Source organism: Terrapene carolina, unplaced genomic scaffold (assembly GCF_002925995.2).
Source record: "Terrapene carolina triunguis isolate 2854851 unplaced genomic scaffold, T_m_triunguis-2.0 Scaffold68, whole genome shotgun sequence".
NCBI lineage: Eukaryota > Metazoa > Chordata > Testudines > Emydidae > Terrapene > Terrapene triunguis.
In genome coordinates, this window is record NW_020664419.1 from 81,654,062 (window position 1) to 81,675,936 (window position 21,875).

Here is a 21,875-nt window from a genome sequence, read left to right on the forward strand (position 1 = left end):
TTGTACTTCCCAGGCTGCAGAAATATAGCAACCCTCCTACACGCCAGTTACATTTGGCCTGCCAGTGCTTCAGGGCAGGGACCATGCGTAACATTTTCTAAAGCCCCTAAGCATATGTCTAAACTACAATGTAAGCCCAGGGTTAAAACTCAGGCTCAAGCCTAACTCTCCTTCCATCTACACACAAATTGAACTAACCCAGGACCCACGGTGGTGTACAGGGGCGGTTCTATGTATTTTGCCACCCCAAGCACGGCAGTGAGGCAGCCTTCGGCGGCATGCCTGCGGGAGGTCCGCCGGTCCCGCGCCATTGGCGTACCCGCCGCCAAATTGCCGCCGAAACCGCGGGACCAGAGGACCTCCCGCAGGCATACCGCCGAACGCTGCCTCACTGCCGCCCTCACAGCGACCGGCAGGCCACCCCCCACGGCTTGCCGCCCCAGGCATGCGCTTAGTGCACTGGTGCCTGGAGCCGCCCCTGGTGGTGGAGGGTCCAAGCATGAGCCAAGCTGGGACTCAGGGTTCAAGCCCTCTCGCTTTGTAGTGTAAATGCAGCCCCACTGTCTTTGTGCTCTGGGAGTCTGCCAAAAGTCCCCCAGACAGACTTTTTTTCTACTCTGGACTGGCAAATTTGGTGAGCAGTCAAGTTTTCCCACACTGCACCACAAATAAAGGGCTACAGCGGCCACATTTTGCGAGGGTGCTTGGAAACATGGGGCTATGGGTGGTCAGACTCAGGCCTGCATAATGCAGTGTAGATGCTGCAGCTCCAAGCTGGGCCCCAGGGTTCAACAATTCCTAACCTAGGGTTACAAATGAATGTAGATGCTCATGCCCTCGGTTAACAAACCCAGGGTCTGCTAACTCGAGTTCTGCTAATCCTGGTCTTACATTCTAATGTAGCCCTACCCCCAGAGTCTGTTCCTATGTCTTGGATGGAGACGTACTTGGGGCAACTGGCTCTTTCCACCCCTACACTTTATTTTTAGTGCACTGGTTCAATCACAGCTGGATAAGTATGTCTCCCGGGATGCCAGAGCAGGGGAGGGGGCCAGGCGGCCATAGCTCCATCACTTTTAAAAGTGGGAGGGCTATGCTTCGGAGGAACGCAAGGGTGGGGCCTCGGAGAAAGAGGAGGCGCAAGGGCGGGGGCTCGGGGAGAAGGGATGGCACGAGGAGGGTATGTCCACGGTTTGGGCGCTGGTGCCCCCCCCCCACACACACACTTTTAGGAAGCTTCTGCTGCTCCTGCTCCTCGCCCTGGGAATCTTACTTCCAGCTCAAAGTGTAGACGTACTCTTAGGTGCCTATGTTCCATTGAAAGTCAATGGCACATACATTCCTAAATCTCTGAGGTGCTTGTACAAATGTTACCCCACGTTTTCACAAGTCTATACAGCACTTGGGGTGCTGAATGAGTTAATCATAATTTGTGTGGCATCCTGGAAAATGTCATCATTAATCCTTTTTCAAACATAGATGAAACCTGACACTGCACCCTAGTGAGGTTCACTGTCTCTTTTAAATACATGTAATTAACTTTCCACTTATATCAGTCATGCATTATATATTATGCATATACCCAGGGATAGAGACAGGTGAATTTCAGATGGTTCAGAGGGTTGGTTCAGATAGATATAAAACCAAGATCACTTCTCTGAAACACCCTCTTGGATCTGGACAGTTGGTACTGAAATCTTCTTGAGAGAAATCCCCTTTCCTCTCCTGTGATTTTCACTATTGCCTGCTTCTTTCCTAACTCACTAAAACAGGGACCTTCAAGGACTGTTTTTAAGAAACTTTAAATCCCTTTTCTTAAGTGTACACTGAAATGAAATTGGGATGGATCAGTGTAACTCTCTGATCATTTGGACAGGCGCACCCCCCACACACACTATATTAGAGTTGGCCAGAAGTCAGATGATGAAAATACAAGTGGATTTCATTGGAGTGTCAGAATTTCAGGTAAGGAGCTGCCTCTTAGTGTGTGTCTCTTACTATGTATGGCTGCTAGGGTGCTGAGACCACAGCCTACCATGCTGACCAACATTGTTGCATTGTTTTTTTGTACTCTACTATCTGCCTGGCTGTATCCATCCGTTGGCTCTTGTCTTATACTGATAGAGTGTGAGCTGTTTTGGGGCAGGACCATCTTTTTCTTCTGTGTTTGTACAGTTTCTAGGACAATGAGGTCCTGGTCCCTGATGAGGGCTCCTCGATACTAGGAAAATACAAATAATAAATAATAGTAATAAGATCCAGTGCCTCGCATGATGGGGCCTGATCTTGGTTATGGCTTCTAGGTACCTACTGTACTGCAAATAATAACTAATAATAATGGAGACTATTCCCAGGAAGCACCATTCAAACTAAATAACTCCATAAATAAAATGAAATAACTCTCGCATTCAAATTACCCTGTTGACCTTTAGGCAGGCTCCCTGTTACAGGTGTGATGGTTCAGAGCCAGACCCTCCTGTGCCCTGAGTTATAGTTTTTATCAGAGCAATATCTGTGGCAAAGATTCCTGATAGCGCACAAGGCATTGTTGCCAAGTCCTCCTTTTATTGGGGCACCAGAGCAGAGTAACGGGAAACTCCTCTTTTCAGGGAATGATTACAGGCTTGTGGGTGCAGTCACAGATTATAGTGAGAGGTAGTGACCATGAAGGAATCAGAAGCAAGGGAGGTCTGAGATGGTCTTATCTGTGGACCTAGCTACATGACAGAATTCCCCTCCCTGCCCAGGGAGAGAACAGAAGGGAATTCATCTCGGTTTGGAGTCAGGATCAGAGGGATACAGAGTATAAGGGTCAGAGTACAGTTTGAAGGGTCATTCTCATCACAGGGTTTCTTGTATTTACAACCCTTGCCAGTGATTAGCTCCATGGCAGGGAAGCATATGTAGGTATGATGGGGTGGGGCTGCACTGTTATGCTTGCCCAGAGGACTCCCACAGTCTCCTGCCCTGCTGGTGCCACGGAGGTGCAGTTTATCAGTTGCCTTGATGAATAATATTTGATTCAGTCCTGGGGCTGGGCCTGCCTGAGGTTCCTTCTCCACCCTGCTGCAGGGTGACTACCCCATTGACATCAGAAGTTTTTACTTCATCTCCTGGCACCAGGACTTTATTTTTATAACAGCACCAGGAGTAGTGGAACTGGAATAGGCGTGTCCCACTCCCCGCCCTCCCCATCCTGGTTTCTTTTAAAGCTGCCCTTAGAGAATGAGTGCAGACCTGCTGCTTGCCCGAGATTACAGGAGCTGCCTGGCATTACTCTCCACTGGGTGCGGTAGGAATTTCCTTCCTTCAGACACTGTTACTGAGGTCTCAGCTTCAATACAGGATACCGATAAGGTAATTCAGAGCTGCGCAGCCAAGGCTACAGCTATGGGGCTGAGCTTTGCTAACAGCCTCCAAGGGGAGGCAGGGAACTCAGATCTTTCTCAAGAGTGACCAAGTTGAACAGCCTGGTAGTGTGACTAGAGCCTTGGCTGGGGAGTTAGGGGGTCTAGGTTCTGTTCCTGACCCAGCCACTGACCTGCTGTGTACTTTTGGACAAGTTACTTTGCCTTTCTGGGTATGTCTACACAGCCTTTTGGAGCCCATGGCAGCTAGCCTCCGGCCCAGGTCGCCAGACTCAGGCTAGTGGGGCTCCTGCTAGCACTCTAACTATAGTTGTGTAGACAGCACGTTGAAGTTATGGCTCAGGCTGGAACATGAGCTCTGAAGCCCACCCCCATGCTAGGCTCCCTTTGTGACTCAGTTTCCCCACCTGTTACCTTGGGGGTAATGATGCTTTCTTTCCTTGCAAAGTGCTTTGAGATTGACAGATGTAAAGTCCTTATAAGTATTGTATACTACAGTATTAAAATGAGTATGGTGGAGAGGGGGCATAATCCCAAGAGAAAAGATTTAGAGGGGGCATGTCTCATCCCCTTCAGCTCAGAGGTGTCCCTGAATCTCCAGCCTAAGATGTGGGGGACATACACCCTGCAAACTTTCACACACACACACACGCACACACACACACACTCTGGAAAGGGTGTCTTCCCATTCTAAAAGCGATGTCAGGTCTCAGGGTTGGCTGTGGACAGCTGTACGTATCAATGCTATTACACAAGTAATCACTGATTATAAAAAATATGTGTGAAAGAGAAATTAGCAGGTGACTTCTGACCCCCATCTCAAAGATTTTAGAACTCTTCCCATCCCATCTGGTCAGAGCTTGGCCAATGCTGGGTGCTGCACTGGTGAATCTCAAATTTTTCTTTCACTACCAGCGTGTGCTGTTCAGCGTATCTCATTGTCTGTGTGTCCCGTGCCTGTGTCTGTGTCCCACGCTTGCTCTTTGCGATCTCCAGTTGTCTGTACATTGTGCCCCTGTCTGTGTGTCTGCTAGAGGGGGTCAAAGAGTGAAATAATCTGAGGTGTGAATGTTTATGTGAATACAAGTGTTGGATTTGCTTCCCTAAGATTCACGTTATTCCTTACTCACAAGTGTTTGGACAACTGCCAGGCATTTGTACAAATGATCAGAAATCCCCAAAGTTTAATGAATGATGATTCATCTGAAAATCTCCAGTGGACAGCATTTCTCACTTAGCGCTTTAACGTTGCCAGTGTAGACTAGCCCTAAGTCATCCGATCATTGTTAACTTTTCTGAAAAGTGAAACAAAAGAGGTATTTAACACTTTGGCCATGACTGCATTTTATGTTATTGTCTCTCCCTCCTCACTGAGTAATGGATCTATCCTGTCCTTGCTCTTCCTCTTGCTTTCAGTGTATTTGTAAAATGTTTTCTTGTTACCCTTTAGGCATGAAAAATAGGAATTAGTTTGTGCCCCTTGGTTACTGGCCTACCTCAAAACCATTTAGGTTGGACAGGAGAACAGTAAAAGGAGCGACGATGGAGGTATACAAAATAATTAAGGGAATGAAGAAAGCTAATCTAGGGCTTCAGGTCACCCATTCCCATAAAACAAGGACAAGAGGGTGCTTTGAATAAGACAACAAAGTGAAAACTAACAAAAAACAAGTCCATTTTCATGCTATGTATAAGTAACCTTAGCAACTCCTTGCTGCAGGCTATGGAGGCAAATACGGTAGCTTAGTGAATTTCAAGAAAGGATTAAGTGTGTCTATGAATAACAATAATGCCTGCAGTTCCATTACCTAGGATCAAAGTTGCAAGGCTTATCAATCTTTATGCTTCCGGGCATTCAGCTAGAGTTCAGAAAAAAACTCTCCCTATTAGAGTATTGCATAATTAGAGACATTCTGAGCTGGGGCTAGGGAGTGAGTCACCTTCCTCTAAGGTCTGCTTGGCACCTGCTACTGTCAGAGACATTATGCCAGACTAGATGGACCATTGGTTAGTTGTGATGCAATAATTCTTACAAATAGCTTGACTTATAGATAGAAATAGGTATTGGATCCCATCCTCCTTCTTTCCCCAGCTGCTGTAAAACTTAACAAGGTTTATGCTACATTGATGTCTCAACTTCTTCTGCAGATCTTTGGAAGACTATTCATAGAGACATAGAGTTTAAGGCCAGAACAGACCACTAGATCATCTAGTCTCACCTCCTATATATCGTCGGACACCAGCACTACCCAGCACCGCACGCTAAACCCAACTCCCTACTGACAGCTGTTCTGTGAGTCACCATGGCTTCCACACCTCCTCCAGGCTGCAACGAGAACATTGACTCTGACTATTATTTACTCTGTGACACTGAACAAGCCTGGGGCATCGTCTTGGAAACACTGGCTACAGCTGGTGTCATTGTCACAATCATCTTCATGCTCTTGCTACTCATCTTCATCGGTAAGGTCCAAGACTCCACCAAGCGAAGCATGATCCCTATCTATTTCCTCTTCCTCTTAGGCACCCTAGGGATCTTCGGCCTCACCTTTGCTTTCATCATTAAACTTAATGTCCGGACCGGCCCCACCCGCTTCTTCCTCTTTGGCGTCCTCTTCGCCCTCTGCTTTTCCTGCCTCCTGACCCATGCCTTCAACCTTGTCAAACTGGTGAGGGGGAAGGCCCCCTTTTGGTACCCGGTGTTGCTGGTTATTGCCATTAGCCTCACTGTGGTGCAGATTATTATAGCCATAGTGTATGTAGTTGTCACAGTGGCCAGACAAAATATTCAATTTACTACGATGAGTCCAGAACAACGCAATATGGACTTTGTCATGCTTCTGATCTACGTGCTCCTCTTGATGGCAGTCACCTTCCTGGTCTCCATGTTTACCTTCTGTGGGACATACAAAGGCTGGAAGAGGCATGGAGCACACATCTATGTCACTGGCCTGTTCTCCATAGCCATCTGGGTGGTGTGGATCACCATGCTCATGCGAGGCAACCCAGAATTAAAGAAACGGCCCCTCTGGGATGATCCTGTCATCAGCATCGCTCTGGTGTCCAATGGATGGGTCTTCCTGATGATGTACATGGTGCCTGAATTATGCTTTCTCACAAGCCCACGCAACCCTGAGGACTACCCTCCAGAAAACTATTCTTGCCAGCCTAAACTCATGAAGAAGAACTTTGGAGTGGAGAACCAAGCCTATATCAAGGAGGAGACCACAACAGGTATAATGAAGTGTGTTGTTACATAGCGTCCTCGCTTGCAGTGCCATAGAACGCAGGAGAGAGAGAGAGAGCACCAACCATGAGTTGGAAGGGATAGGGTGGTTTTAAGAAAGGATTTGAAGACAGTAAATGACTTAGAGGTAGGAAGGGGGAGAGTTCCAGATGGATGGGGAAACACAGGTGACAGAGAACTTCTCAACCTGGAGAGAGGGAAAGGTTATGGACAAGGAGGAGGCTAAGAATGGGGGAGAGGAGTGAGCGAGCAGGAGATGAGATGAATATCAGGACACAGAGGTGATCAGGGGGGGACCCTGCTGAAAGTTTGAAAACCAGGAAGGTAAACAGTCTGGGCAGGTTATTATTTTTTTTTTTTTTTACTAGTATCAGCATTGGGGACTTGCAGAGCTATCCAGATCACTCTGGTAAACTGTTTCCCCCAGTTCTGATCTAGTTTCCAAGACCCACTTAGAAAATACAATTATCTGGGGATGGGGGAAATCTTTTTTGTGGGAATCTCTTTTCCAATGGCATAGGGCCAAATCACATGTCAGTTCATGCTTCCCAGGGCCAAGGGTAAGGGAAATGATCACTTGCAAGGTGTGGGTCTGCTGGTCAGAGCACATTCATGCCCAGGATGGCAGATTCCCTTGGCAGTCTCCCAAGAATTTATTAGGGAAAGGACATGCCCTCCCACTGAACACTGCAGTGGGGTCATGCAGTGTGTGTGTGTGAGGAGCTCTGGGGTGAAGGGCTCTGTCGAAGTCTGCATATGGGAGGATCTTTTTGTGTAGGATCTGGGATGTGAGGAGGACAACAGCTATGGAAGAAGAGAGAGAAATTTCAATGCCCCTAGCCCTACCACGTCCTTTTACTTAAAGATATTTCCCATCAGTCTCTGGTTGATAAGAAAATGGGAAACGGTAAAATGATCTGTGGAATTCACACTCTTCCTGCCTGCTGGTTACCTAGAGGACAGTCAGGGGCAGTTCTCCATACAGCATTGGGCCCCCTTTGGCATGGTGTTGTCATGATGGCACTGTGACACTTACTGTCTGCTTTCTTCCCTTTTCCTTCTTTTTTTTTAGGCCCAGGAAACAACGGGGACCCATGCTACGTTCCACATTATGCTCACTTTCAGATGGAGGTAAAGACATCCCTTCCTTCATCTATTTAACTAGGGAGATGGGATGAAGCTGCCTTCTGTACACAGGATAGGCAGAGCTGGGTGGGCCCTGAGGCTGAGGAATCTTTGGTGGAATTGGGGTTGATGCCTTCATTTGGAGGGAGGCTGGCCCTGTCTGAGTGAGGCTGTGGTGTATCCCCATTCCTTGTTCATTGGCTATTGGGAGTGGTAGTGTAATCAATCCTGGGCAGGCGAGGGGCTGTCCCTAAATTGTGTAACACGTAATTTTGGTGACTGTCAGGACCCACTACTCACCCCCTTGCAACACTGAAACAAACATGCAAAATTAAGGACCCACCCATCCCTAATGCAATGTGTAACTTATGGACAGCTCCCTACCTGCCTCAGTGAAAACTCACTATCCCACCAGGGATGATAGAATCTGTCAGAGCTGGGTAGGGTGACCAGATAGCAAATGTGAAAAATCGGGACGGGGGTGGGGGGTAATAGGAGCGCATATAACTCCCCCCCCCCCCCAAATATCGGGACTGTCCCTATAAAATTGGGACATCTGGTCACCCTAGAGCTGGGCTAGGCCTAATTGTTCATGTCTTATCCATACTCCCTGCCCTGCACACACCCTGCCCAGTATAGGATTGTTCTCCACAGTCTATTCTAGAGTGCTTTGTCCAGTCCTTTTTCAAAGGGCTCAACAAGCAATGTGGCTTCCGCCATTTCCCTTGGGAGACTGCTCCACAGCCTAACAGCTTGTGCTCTCAGGAAGTGTTTCCTGATATTCAGTGTACCAGTTCCCCTTTTACTCATTCTCATCCCATTTACTCTTCTCCAGTTTTGAAGTTTGATCACATGATTGTTTCCTTTTCAGAGCCTCAAACCTCAGCAGGAGTTCTCCATCCCCCGGCCTAAAACCCGGGTCAGTCCATATGAGAATTACACCGGCGGGCAAGACACCAAGTAACAGCTCAGTGATGAGCCAAGAGACAATGCACAGGCAGCTGGGGCTCAGAGAAAGGCCAACGCTTCTATCCTGCTAAACAGAGACAGAACCAGACTGATAGGACTGCGGCTGATGAAAGGGACGGGCCCTTTTTCTTCCCCATCTCCCTTTGGCTTTACACATGCAGCACTTTAATTCCCTTCCATTCATCCAGCAGAGCACTTTGAACATAAATCCCCCTGCCTACCCCTGTTCACTCAGTTCCCTGCCCTCAATCATGTGACTGAGCTCAGCTGTTCTTGTCCAGAGGCAGTGGGTTTCTGATGGCACCAGAGCTTTCTGCGGTAAGGCCCAGGAACCAGGAACCTTGTCAGCAGAGACTTGACCCCAGGCCACTCAGTCCTGATCACCTTAGCATCCTTGTGCACACTGCCAGCTGGTAAACTGAAACAAGCAGGAATGTTCAGGAATCACCTTCCGACTGCCTCCCCACCCAGATACCAAAGTCTCATGTATTGCTGAAAGTACCTGACCAGTACAGCACTGATCCACCCAAGTACTGCAGCCTCTCCTATCTCTAGTTCCATAGCATTGACTCACAGCTAGAGCTGGCTGGCAAAGAGAGAGAATTTTTCTTTCTTTCTTTCTTTCTTTCTTTCTTTCTTTCTTTCTTTCTTTTATCCCAACTTTATCCCCCTATAGAGCTGGTTGGAAAATGGCGGGGGGGGGGGATTAATTAAAAGTTTTGGGGACATTAGTTTCCATTGAAATTTTGAAACCTTCTACATTTCCTGGCCAGCTTTCCTAACAGCTCCCTCCCTAGACATGCTGCTCACTGTTGATTCCCAAACTCTGCCCCCAAGACAACCTTCCCAGCACTGACCACCAGCACCACCACAGAGCTCCTTCCCAGCACTGATTCCTAGTCCCTAGGACTCCCATCTTCCTAACACTGATTTCAGTCCCCCAAACCTCTTTTCTGACATTTCTGACTTCTGGTTCCTTCCAGCCCCTGAGTCTCATGCTTCCTGGCCACCCAAGATCGGAGGGGAGGTAAACTCCCTCTTTCCCAGAAGTGTGTGTGAGCTGTGTCCTGGTGATAAGTCTGCAGAGTTGACTCTTCCTGGAGTCTGCAATGCATTTTGTAAATAGTCTTGTTTGCATTTATATATAAATACACAGACATCTCCAAGTGAACGAGCTAGGTACGTTAGTGGCTGATGATTCTATATTTATTTAATACTTTGTATGTGGAATATTTAATAAAAGCCTGGCTCACAGGAACTGTCATTCTTCATCAGTGAAATGAACCTTCTAGTGCAGTGGAGGAGTAGGGGCCAGTATTTGTCATTTGTGACACTCCATGGGTTGTAGTGAGTGAGTTGGCACAAGCCCCCCAGAGGGAGCAGGGCGGGGACAAGCACCGAACCCCTTAGGAGTTGTCATTGTGGATCAGGGTTAACTTTGTAAGGTGATGCACTGTTGGAGAAGAAGATTTGGTAGCACTGGCTTCTCTGTGCTACTGTTCCAGACAGAAAAGGCAATTCAGATTGCGCGTTGCCCAAGAAATGAAGAACGCTAGAACCAGGCCCTACAAGACGTGTGCAGAAGGCTGCGAGCGTTTCAGCTTTGCATGTGTGTGGGTCTGGATTATATTATTTGTGTCTTGTTCCACACTGAGCACACTGTAAGAACGTAACTAATAATAAATAAGAAGAAATAATAATGTGTATCTATTTATTTCAGTTTATAAAAATGTACCCGTCTAATTGTACCATATTTATTGAACAATCTACAGACTGCAGCTAGGAGCCAATGTCCTAATATGCAGGGATGTTCTGGATTCCCCCCTGGATTCCTCATCTCCACCTATTTACTCTACCCTAAACGCAATCCTATGTACACTCACATTCTAGAAAACACCTCAGGGAAACAAGTAGGCCTTGCAGTGTCAGCTGAAGTCAACAAATTCAGGCTCTGGAGAACCAACAGAAGAAGCAAACTTCACAGTACTGAACTCCTCACTGAAGATTCCTTGCCTCTAATCCCCTCACAATTAAACCAGGGAGCTGTTATCCCCCTCAGATAATTTTAATTTCTGTGGTTTTAAAACAAAGGCCTTGTATGCGTTAGCAAAATTCAGACATGTAATTCACCACCAGTGCAAACTAGCAATAGTGGAAATGCTAATGTAAACCAGTCTCAGGTGTCTAACCATGGTCAGAGCCCTGTCTGCACTACCATTTCACCTGCTGCTTTCAGTGGTGGAGTTGCACTAGTGAAGAATGACAGGTGCAAATGTTGCTAGTGTTGACACACTTGGATAGACCTGTGGGCTCTCAAGGAAACCAGGACATAGCCCAATTAAGATTTTATTACTTAAAATCAATACCTGAAATTGCACACGGAAACCAAGGGTTGTCAGAACTATATGCGTGTGAAGAGTGAGTAGGTTAATAAGTGTAGCGAGAGGGAAACCAGTTAGGGATTACAGTGTGCTAGAATACTGTAAATACATATGTCAAGGCTGTATCCCCACTTTGAACTTTAGGGTACAACTGTGGGGGCCTGCATGAAGACTTCTAAGCTTAACTACCAGCTTAGATCTGGTCCGCTGCCACCATTCCCAAAAGCTAATTCTCTTCCCTGGGAAGCCTTGAGAAACCTTTCACCAATTCCCTGGTGAATACAGATCCAAACCCCTTGGATTTTAAGACAAGGAGAAATTAACCATCCCCCTCCTTTCTCCCACCAACTCCTGGTGAATACAGATCCAACCCCCTTGGATCTAAAACAAGGAAAAATCAATCAGGTTCTTAAAAAGAAGGCTTTTAATTAAAGAAAAAGGTAAAAATCATCTCTGTAAAATCAGTATGGAAAATAACTTTACAGGGTAATCAAACTTAAAGAGCTCAGAGGACTCCCCTCTAGTCTTAGGTTCAAAGTACAGCAAACAAAGATAAACACTCTAGTAAAAGGTACATTTACAAGTTGAGAAAACAAAGTAAAACTAAGACGCCTTGCCTGGCTTTTTACTTACAAGTCTGAAATATGAGAGACTTGTTTAGAAAGATGGGGAGAACCTGGATTGATGTCTGGTCCCTCTCAGTCCCAAGAGCGAACAACCCCCTAAACAAAGAGCACAAACAAAACCCTTTCCCCCCCAAGATTTGAAAGTATCTTGTCCCCTTATTGGTCCTTTGGGTCAGGTGTTAGCCAGGTTACCCAAGCTTCTTAACCCTTTACAGGTAAAAGGATTTTGGAGTCTCTGGCCAGGAGGGATTTTATAGTACTGTACACAGGAGAGCTGTTACCCTTCCCTTTATAGTTATGACAACATACAAACGAGAGGGAATTGCACAGAACCTGCCAGTTTTATAAAGCGAGCCTCGCGTAAAGAGAGAGAATTTAGGACCAAGGACAAGCATGGCAGTCGGCAGAGCTTCATGTCATGGGCCCAGGACATCCCGGAACCAAGAAGAAGAAGGACAGACTGGTATTCCCAGCACTCATGCAAGTGCTGCACACAGTACAATGGGACTAGGAAGAGGCATGACAGGGCTTCATGCACACATGTAATAGGTGCAATAAAGACTGTATGTTTGTAAGGCCGTGATTTTTGTGACAAACAAAATCTGTGACTCATAGACTTTAAGGCTAGAAGGTAAGGTCGTACCATCGTGATCATTGAGTCTGACCTCCTGCACATTGCCAGCCACAGAACCTCACCCAGTCATTCCTTTAATAGATCCCTAACCTCTGGCTGAGTTACTGAAGTCCTGAAATCCTGGTTTAAAGCAGGGGTAGGCAACTTATGGCATGCATGCCGAAGGCGGCACGCGAGCTGATTTTCAGTGGCACTCACACTGCCCGGGTCCTGGCCACCAGTCAGGGGGGCTCTGCATTTTAATTTAATTTTAAATGAAGCATCTTAAACATTTTAAAAATCTTATTTACTTTACATACAACAATAGTTTAGTTATATATTATAGACTTATAGAAAGAGACCTTCTAAAAACGTTAAAATGTATGACTGACACGCGAAACCTTAAATTAGAGTGACTAAATGAAGGGTCTGCACACCACATCTGAAAGGTTGCCGACCCCTGGTTTAAAGACTTCAAGTTACAGAGAATTCACCATTTACACTAGTTTAAACCTGCAAGTGACTTTCAGAATTTTGTTGTTTGTTTTTTATTAGCTACTGAGCAAGACTTGTCCATGGATTCTTCACTTATCCATATCTTAATGATCTCTGAGCTATCTGGGAAAGACCCACAACTCAGCCACTCACCTTCTATGTGAGATAGGCCAGACTGAGCACAATCGACCTGTGCTCTACTCTCCATACTGGCAGCCAATCAGCTGCTAAGTGAAATTCAAGATATTGGTAGGTATATGCAAGGACTGAAGTGGATGAGGCCACACTAACTTAAGGTCTAGCCCCAACCCTCCATGTGACCTACAATCATTCAGAATGATGGAACTTGATGTCTCATTGGTGAAGCTGGCAGGTGAAGGAGGTAGGTCATTCTCAGTAACAACCCTAGGCCTTTCAAATTGGCTCCTGCCAGAAAAACCACTTAAATATGAACCCAGACATTTAGAGTTGAAAGATGCATCTCTTTCCACTGACTAAAGAATATAAAATCCTGGGAGCTTAGCTGACTGGCCAGCAGGCCTGGTAATCAGAGAGAAAGAAAGAGTATTTGTGCATTTGTCACCCATTGAGCTGGGCCTTTAAGAAAAGTTCATGCCCTAGCTCTGACTTGTGCCTGTTTTCTTCCCAGATCAAGAGAATTCTGGGACTTGTAGTCCAGGGACCACTGTAGTTGTAGACCTCAGAGCAAGGCCTGTTGGGAAAGGAAGTGAGTTAAAGGATAGCCACTTTTCTCACTCCCTGCTCGCTCCTTTCCTCCCCCCCCCACATCGCTCACCCTTATGGCTGGTAAAAAGTGATGGGGCCATGGTCCCCTGACCCCCACGTTCCAGAGCCCCTCCACAGAAGCATTGTTTCTAAGTTGGCTAGGAAGGTTCAGTTAGGATTCAGGCTTGGCGCACAGAAGATGAGCCCTACGTGTTGACTTCAAAACAGGAAGGTGAGGGCCACATCGCTGGGGCAATGGAAGGAGACTGTGTGGGGAGAACCTGAGCTGCTTTGTAATCCTCAAGAAAGGAGGATTGGAGACTCCATTTGCACAGCTCCTCCCTGATACTACTCCAGTGAAGGAACGGTGAGCACCAGCTTGTGTCCAAATTGTCCGTGTGAACACAGTGCAGGTGGTGTTCAGGATGAGCTGAGAGACAACTCTGGGAGTCTAGTCTCACTATGCTGCATAGTTCCATTGCAGAATCTATTTACAAGGGGTTTCCTGCTACAATTCCTGCTCCTGTCTCTACAATTTTTAAATAACTCCCCTTAAACTAAAGTTACTAAAGCAAAAACATCAGTAAGACAAAACCATCAATTCTGTAAAAAACACAGACAGATTATACAAGAGGGTGCAAAGAGCCTTCCCTCTCCACCCTGTCCCCCATTACATGGCCTGTGCAAAGGCCAGGAACAGTTGCAGACCCTGCACTCAGGGGGCAGGATGGAAACAGAGCTGCGGGCCCGCTTCACTAGCCTGCACAGCAGGCTGAGTGTATAAGGGGAGCATGTTGCCCCACCAAAGCATGATGTGCCATGTCTGTATGCTTCCAAAGCACCCTGGGGTGCCCAGGATGAGTCTGTTTCTCCCAAATCCCTCCCTGAGCTCCCCCAGGAGGGCGTGGCGCTGCTGTACTTTTCTGGCAAAACATAGGCCTCACTATTAGTTTAAGAGTTGAATTTCAGTATCTGTTGCTTCACCCTTCTGTGGAGGCCTGTAACCTGTACATTCCCAAACTGTGCTCTGTAGAGAGCGACTTGGTCACTTGATACTGCCACTGGCTCCTCCTTCAGCTGTTAAATTGCATCAAGACAATTCCAATGCATTGAATACATTCCTGTCACTTTTCCCCTGCAAGCAATTTCTGTATTTGCCAAAGGGGCAGTGGTGTGGCTGCAAACAGGAGAGGAAGTGGCCTGTTCAATCCTGTTGGGAGCGGAGGCATTTCATAAAGCAATCTCTATAGGGTGTGGCCTGGACGCTGGGGAAGTCTGAGAACCCCGAGCGGTCGTGTTCCCTTAGTAGGAAAACAAAACGCTTGGACCCCACAGGGGCCTTTGTCGGGTGTTGCTCAGATGGGATTTGGTGAGCGCGGGTTCACTTAGGCCCAGCTACGCTCATCTGTTTGTGCCCTGTGTAGTGTGGTGAGGGAGAGTCCAGTCTCCCCAACTTGAGTGACTCGTCACTGCAGCACTGAGTGACTCAAGCAGACCCAACACACCCTGAGCAACCCTGTGCCTGTAGCTGAGGATCCACTGCTGAGGCCAGGTGTTACCTCTCAGGCCTGAGGTCAGATTACATGATTTCTGGCCTTAGTATCTAACATCTCTGTTCTTCACTCCCTTCTCCTTCAGGCCAGGTACAGGCTCTCCCTTGCTTGATTCCTCACTCCCCTCTCTTTCACTGCCTGAGCCCCAGGAGCGCCCATACTTCCCTCCTTTTCCCTCCATGTGACCCACCCCTCCGCCGGATTCACTGCGTCTTTATCTAGCCTCTCCTCCCCCACATGACATTCTTAGGTCTGATACTCTCCCACCACTTAAAGTCAACATGCCAGTATGGGGTGAGCCAAACATTTTCAAGGAAGCTGGTGTTTGCTTTCCCTTCACTATGGTGAGCCTACGTCATTGTACATTATGTCATGAGTAGCGCCCTCTTGCACATTTCCAGTATGAACATTACTGCTTAACAATTTGTAAGTCTTTCCAAACCAAACCAAAAGCTTATGGCTCTGGTGGGTGATAAACAACAGATGAGGCGGAATCCTGAGAGGGCTGGGTGTCTGTAAATCTGGCTTATTTCATAGGGCGTTTGAAGATGCTCTGTGTCTCTCGGGTTTTAGCCCATGCTCTTTCCAACAGTGGATTGAATCTCATCACACTGTCAGTAATGGGTGTATAGTAGAAAAAAGCGGAGTTTAAAAGAGAGTTTTTTGTTCTCTAGATAATTATTCAGTTGTGAAAATACCATATGTTGCTCTACCACAGATTTAACATGATCCAGAATTTTGTACTGAATCTACTATGGAGATGGTGAGGATACGGGTGTACACTGTTCTTAAAACAGTTGCAGGAATCCAGGCAAGAGGAGTGCTGTTAAATGTTACTTCTATGCAGAAGATCTACAGTGAAGTGGGGAGAGAGACTGAGTAGCTTTTCTTGTTTTTAATAATGTTCCTTGTTCAGTGTTGGAAGTAAGCAAAGCTTTCTGTGACTGATTTCTTACCATTGTCCCAGGATGTGGGGGAGGATCAAATATGAGACACATGAGGCCTGACCTAGCAAAATTTTCAGCACCCATTGACTGCAGCGCTGAACAACTTGCAGAATCAAGCCCATGAAGTGACCCCTGGGGAAGGGACACTGGGATTTAGTATTGAAATGTTCCCCGAAACATCAACACCCCAAGTGAGTGTCCTAATGTATTGAAGTAGTTTTGATTTTTAACTCTGTCAGTGGAATAATTGCCTGTAGAAATTCATCATCTTAGTAATTTTTGTTTAGTAACAGCCCCGATCTCATCACTAACAAAGTGAATAAACAGGTGGACATATTTACTGTAATGACGGCCTGTAATGAATGCTGGTTCCCATCCATGGAACAGGTGATACAGGAATAAATCCCAACTGCCTGTGGACGGTGCCATTGTTAGCTAGTTCTCATGCTTATTGCCGCACTGTGAAATTTTGTAACTGGCCACTAGGTGGCAATCTTATATCAAGGAAATGCAGCTGTTTTCCAAAAAATTGAGCACAAAGTGGCTCTGAAATACAGGAGAGAACATTGAGGAAGCTGGGAAGTGAGAAATCTGTTTGACTGGCCACACACACCACCATGAGTCTGTGATGGACCCTTCTCCATTGTCCTTTTTAAAAACTGACCTTTAACATTGCTTTTAATGTATAATTTTCTACTAATTCTCATGCTCTCTCTGTGAGCCTGAGGTTACCATGCTGAGACTAAGATGTAGCAATGTTGCCAGACCTTACGATTTTATCGAGAGTCTCACCATATTTGGCTGGGTTTTGGCTGGCTTTTTTCCCTGAAAGCTCCAGCTCCTGGAATCCTGTGATAAAGAGGAGACTCTCAGCTTCTTCTTCTTCTTCTTCTTTTTAATTAAAGATTTTCTTCAGAGCTGGTTGAAATTTGGGTATTTCCATTCCACATGAAATTCTGCCATTGGATATTTCCTTTCATCCTGGATCAGATGAACAGCCAAAATTTCCCACGAAACAAAATTTCCAAATGTTTTAGTTTCTGTAAGGTTGAAGTGCTTCCTTTTGACTTTTCTACATTACATAATTATAAAAGTCAAAATGAAGCACTTTAATACAAATATATGACAAGAATATCAAATTGATGTGTTTCTGCAAAACATTTTGTTTACATCAAATCAGCATTTTCCAATGGGAAATTGTTCCGCTGGAAAATTCTTGACCAGCTCTAGTCTTGTCTACACAAGAATATTGCACAATTATAATTTTAAATCTGTTCTTAAGCCAGCACAAAAGGCTGTTTGGACACATTTATTTTGATAATAAGAGGGGTTTGTGTCAGTTTAGCTGAGTTGAACTACCTCCTCCCACCACTTGCTCACCACAGCAACACTATTTTTAGTGCACTAGCTTGATCACAGCTAGTGAGGCTATGTCTCCTCGAGCTAGGAGTGACGCCCGCAGCCCAAAGTGTAGACATATGTACCCTAAGGATAGGTCTACATGGCAGCTGGGTAGTGCGATTCCCAGCTCGGGTAAACATACACGTGCAGCTCTGCTCGAGCTAGCACCTAAAAATAGCCATGTGGCCATGGCAGCACAGGCAGCCGCTTGGGTTAGCTGCTCAAGTACATGCCCAGAGGCTCAGGTGGGATTGTTCTCCGGGTGTGCTTACACTGCAATGAAAAACCCATGGTTGGCTTGTGCCAGCTGACTTGGGCTCATAGGGCTTTTTCATTGCAGCGTAGACTTCTGGGCTTGGGCAGGAGCCCCGGCGCTAGGACCCTGCGAGGTGGGAGGGTCCCAGAGCTCAGGCTGCAGCCCAAGCCCACAAGTCTAGACTGCAATGAAACAGCCCTGCAGCCCGAGCCCAGGTCGGCTGGCATGGGACAGCCGCGGGTGTCTAATTGCAGTGTAGACATACCCTCGGGCAGCTAGCTTGAGCCGCCACCCATGCTGCTGCAGCCACACTGCTATTGTTAGTGCCTAGCTTGAGCAGAGCCAGCATGTGTATGTTTCTTCAAGCTGGGAATTACACCTCCCAGCTGCTGTGTAGTAGACATATCCTGAGTGACTTACTCAAGGTCACATAGTAAGGCTGTGGCAGAGCCAGGAAGTGAACCCAGATTTCCTGAGTCCCAGTCTAGAGCCATAACCACACAGAACAGAGTTTAGTGACATACACAAGAAACCCACTTTCTGTACTGGTTTGAAAGTTGTACAAGGAATGGTGAAACTAATAAGGCTGTGAGGCTTCTGTGAAAATGTATGTGGTACAGGAAGGTTTATTTTAGAAACGGCCCTTATGCAACAACTCCTCATCTGCGCACCATGACCTTTAGGAATCATCTGGACTTTGCAACTCTGGCTCGCTGCGAGAAATGAACGGTGTGGAAGGGGATGCTGAATGCTCCGAGGTCAGACTCAGGAAGGTCGAAGCTGTGTAAGCTTCTTGCCCTGGAGACAGTATGCTCAGAGAGAGGAGGCATGCTCCCCCAGAGTCCTGGCTGGCTTCATACAGAGTAGTTCCAGAGCATCGCCCCAAGTCTTGTTTATTTGTAATTATATGCCCAAAATGAAGCACATGACCCAAATTACTGTACAATGAATATGTAAAGCAACCCAGATGTGTAAAGCAACCCAGCTGTATAAAGCGATCCAGATGTGCAAAGCAACAACATTCCAGGTGTTTTTCATCTAGTCCACCAGATCTAACAAATAAGAGAATGAAGAAATTCACTGACGCTCTTTATCTTTTCTGATTGAAGTATCAGTGCCAGAAAGTTAGTTTGTCATTGCTCAGCTACACAACCACGCATGCCTGAACTACAGATGAACTCTCCTTTCACTGGCTGAACTTAGCAAATTTATTTCTCAGATGAAATGCAAAACTGAAGTCCTGACCACATGCAGTCCTTAAAAACCCCATTGCCCTTCTTTCAAGAGAGTTTATTATTTGCATTGCAGTAGCACTGCAAGGCCCCAACCGACACTGTGGAGGGAAGAAGGATTGTGCTAGACATTGTACAAACACCTAGTAAGAGAGCACCTGTTCCAGAGAGCTTATAGTCTAAACAGACAAGCCAAAGTGTGTGAGAGGTGAAGTGCTTTGTTCAAGGTTACACAGTGGCAGAGATTTTCTCCTTGGTACATGGTCCAGGTTTGATTTAGGGTATATATATTCTGTTTAAACCCTCTCCGCTCCCCCTCCACCCCACAGTTAGTGAGATATAAAACTCCTGCAGATGAAGAGTGCTGCATCAGAGAGATCACAAAGCACTGGGCAAGGAGGGTAAACATAACTATTCCTTCTTACGGATCCTGAGGCATAGGAAGATGATGTGACTTGTCCAGGGTCACATAGCAAGTAAGTGGCAGAGCTAGGAATAGACCTTAGATCTACTGATTTCCTCTCTGTGCCCTATCCTCGGGACCATGCTGATCTCGAGAGGGAGAGAGGAAGGGATCTGGGAGGGCAGGGGCCTCTGAGGTTGACCTTGAGGAGTTTTCATGCAATCATTCCATTGGAATGTGGGGGCTTGCCCCAGTCCACCCCCTCACTTGTTCCATATGGGGGAAGTCCCACAGATCTCAGGAATCGACTGGAGGCCAGAGCTATCTACATGAAGTGCAGGGCCTCTGATTCAGAAGAAAGTTGGCCTTCCGGTTAAGGCACCAGACTATAATTTGGGAGATCAGGGCTCACTTCCCGGTTCTGCCACAGACTCCTTGTGCGACCCAGGCTACGCCAATCACCCTCTGTGCCTCCATTTCCAATCTGTAAAATGGAGGGCATACTTCCTTTTTCTTCTCTACTTAGCCTGGAAGCTCTTTGGGGGCAGGGTCTGTCTGTGTTTTTATATAATACTTATCACATGAGGGCCCTGACCTTTGGTGAGACTGCTAGGGGTTACGGCAACACTCAGACATATTGAACAGGGTCCCCATCCCGCTACCTCCGGCAATCCTGAGCAGCACAGCTCCAACAGAGCCTCATGGTTGGGTGTTCCCTGGCCTGCTGAAGCTTCCCAAAGGGGAGAGCCACAGGCTGTAGAGCAGGGGTAGGCAACCTATGGCATGTGTGCCGAAGGCGGCACGCGAGCTGATTTTCAGTGGCACTCACACTGCCCGGGTCCTGGCCACCGGTCCGGGGGGCTCTGCATTTTAATTTAATTTTAAACGAAGTTTCTTAAACATTTTAAAAACCTTATTTACTTTACATACAACAATAGTTTAGTTATATATTATAGACTTATAGAAAGAGACCTTCTAAAAACATTAAAATGTATTACCGGCACGCAAAACCTTAAATTAGAGTGAATAAATGAAGACTCGGCACACGACTTCTGAAAGGTTGCCGACCCCTGCTGTAGATAAATCTTTTTAAATCCTGAGATGTTTTCATTCTCCATGTAAGGCAGTGTAAGATTGATTATCTATCTTGCTTGTTTAAGATTTAATTTGTTTTTATGGTTATAATTTTTGAAAATATGAGAAACTGGGTTGTGTGGTTGTTTTTTTAAAAAAAGGAAAGCTGAGGCTGGAAATGACTTCAGGGCATTGAAGGGATGAGATGTTGAAAACAGAAAAATGTTCCTTAAAGGGACAGACCCATCAGTGCTTTCTCTTCTGGTTTCCTCCTTCAGAGCACACTCTTAAAATGCAATTAGACTTGTGGAGCATATTCTGCCTTCACCTGTGCAGCTGATGCTCACATTGAAGTCAGTTGGAGCAGAAAGATATCATCAGAGTGGGAAAATGGCCTATCCATGGGAGAAAAGTCAAGTCCTTACCAATCAAGTCAATGGTAAAACTCCTTGTGGCTTTAAGCCTTGCATTATATACTTCTAGTGATTTCATAATCCTTATGGACATGTGGATCTTAGCAACAGCCATAGAAATAAAAACATGGGATTTTTTTTTATCACAGAATCATAGAAGTGTAGGACTGGAAGTGACCTTGAGAGATCATCGAGTCCAGTGCCCTGCATTCAAGGCAGGTAGGGTTGCCCATCCTCCCAGTTTGGCTGGGAGTCTCCCAGAATCAGGCTCTATCTCCTGGAGGCTACTGAAGCCAAACTGGGAAATTTTAGGCCATTAAAAGACTGGCAGCGAAGCGGGGCTAAGGCAGGCTCCCTGGCTCTGCGCCACTCCCGGAAGTGGCTGGCATGTCCCTGAGGACCCTGTGAGGGAAACAGGAGGTCTCCGCGCTCTGCCCCTGCCCCGAGAGCCAAGTCTGCAGCTCCCGTTGGCCGCGTGCCTGCAGGGAGGGGTAGCGCGAGGACACCCTCGGCTCTCCCAGGGGCTGCAGGGATGTGCCGGCCGCTTCCGGGAGCGGCGCGGGGCCAGGGCAGGCAGGGAGCCAACCCCCTGCCTCAGCCCAGTAAAAGCGAGTGAGGGTGGGGGAGAGTGAGCAATGGAGGGAGGGGAGATGGAGTGAGTGGGGCAGGGTCTCAGAGAAGGGGTGGGGCCTCGGGGAAGGGGCAGGGCAGGGTGCGTTTGGGTTTGTGTGATTAGACAGTTGGCAACCCTAAAGGCAGGACTGTACAATACACCACTACATTAATTGTAATTAAGAACTGAAAGTGCACTTTCTTTCAGTTTCCAAGAACTCCAGCCGTCCATCCCTAAAATACCAAGAAGGAGATCCAAATGGAAAGGCAGCTTGGACACTAATCCTCTTAGCCTGACTTTACCACAGGTGTATTTGCTGTGTATGTACTTATCCCCAGAGGTCCTGTGGGAGAAGCAGGGGGCGGGGGGGCGGGATGTTGTGTGTCATGTAATTAAAGGCCACATCATAATACATATACCCAAGGGGTTGGAA

At 46.8% G+C, this 21,875-nt stretch overlaps 1 protein-coding gene across 1 annotated transcript; it reads left to right on the top strand.

The window, feature by feature from the left end:
- Positions 1-5,671: 5,671 nt before the first annotated feature.
- Positions 5,672-8,704, top strand: GPRC5A (G protein-coupled receptor class C group 5 member A). Its single transcript, XM_024193870.1, has 3 exons — positions 5,672-6,602; positions 7,688-7,746; positions 8,612-8,704. Exons 1-3 carry the CDS (start codon positions 5,672-5,674, stop codon positions 8,702-8,704), a joined length of 1,083 nt encoding a protein of 360 aa, XP_024049638.1.
- The last annotated feature ends 13,171 nt before the right edge of the window (positions 8,705-21,875 follow it).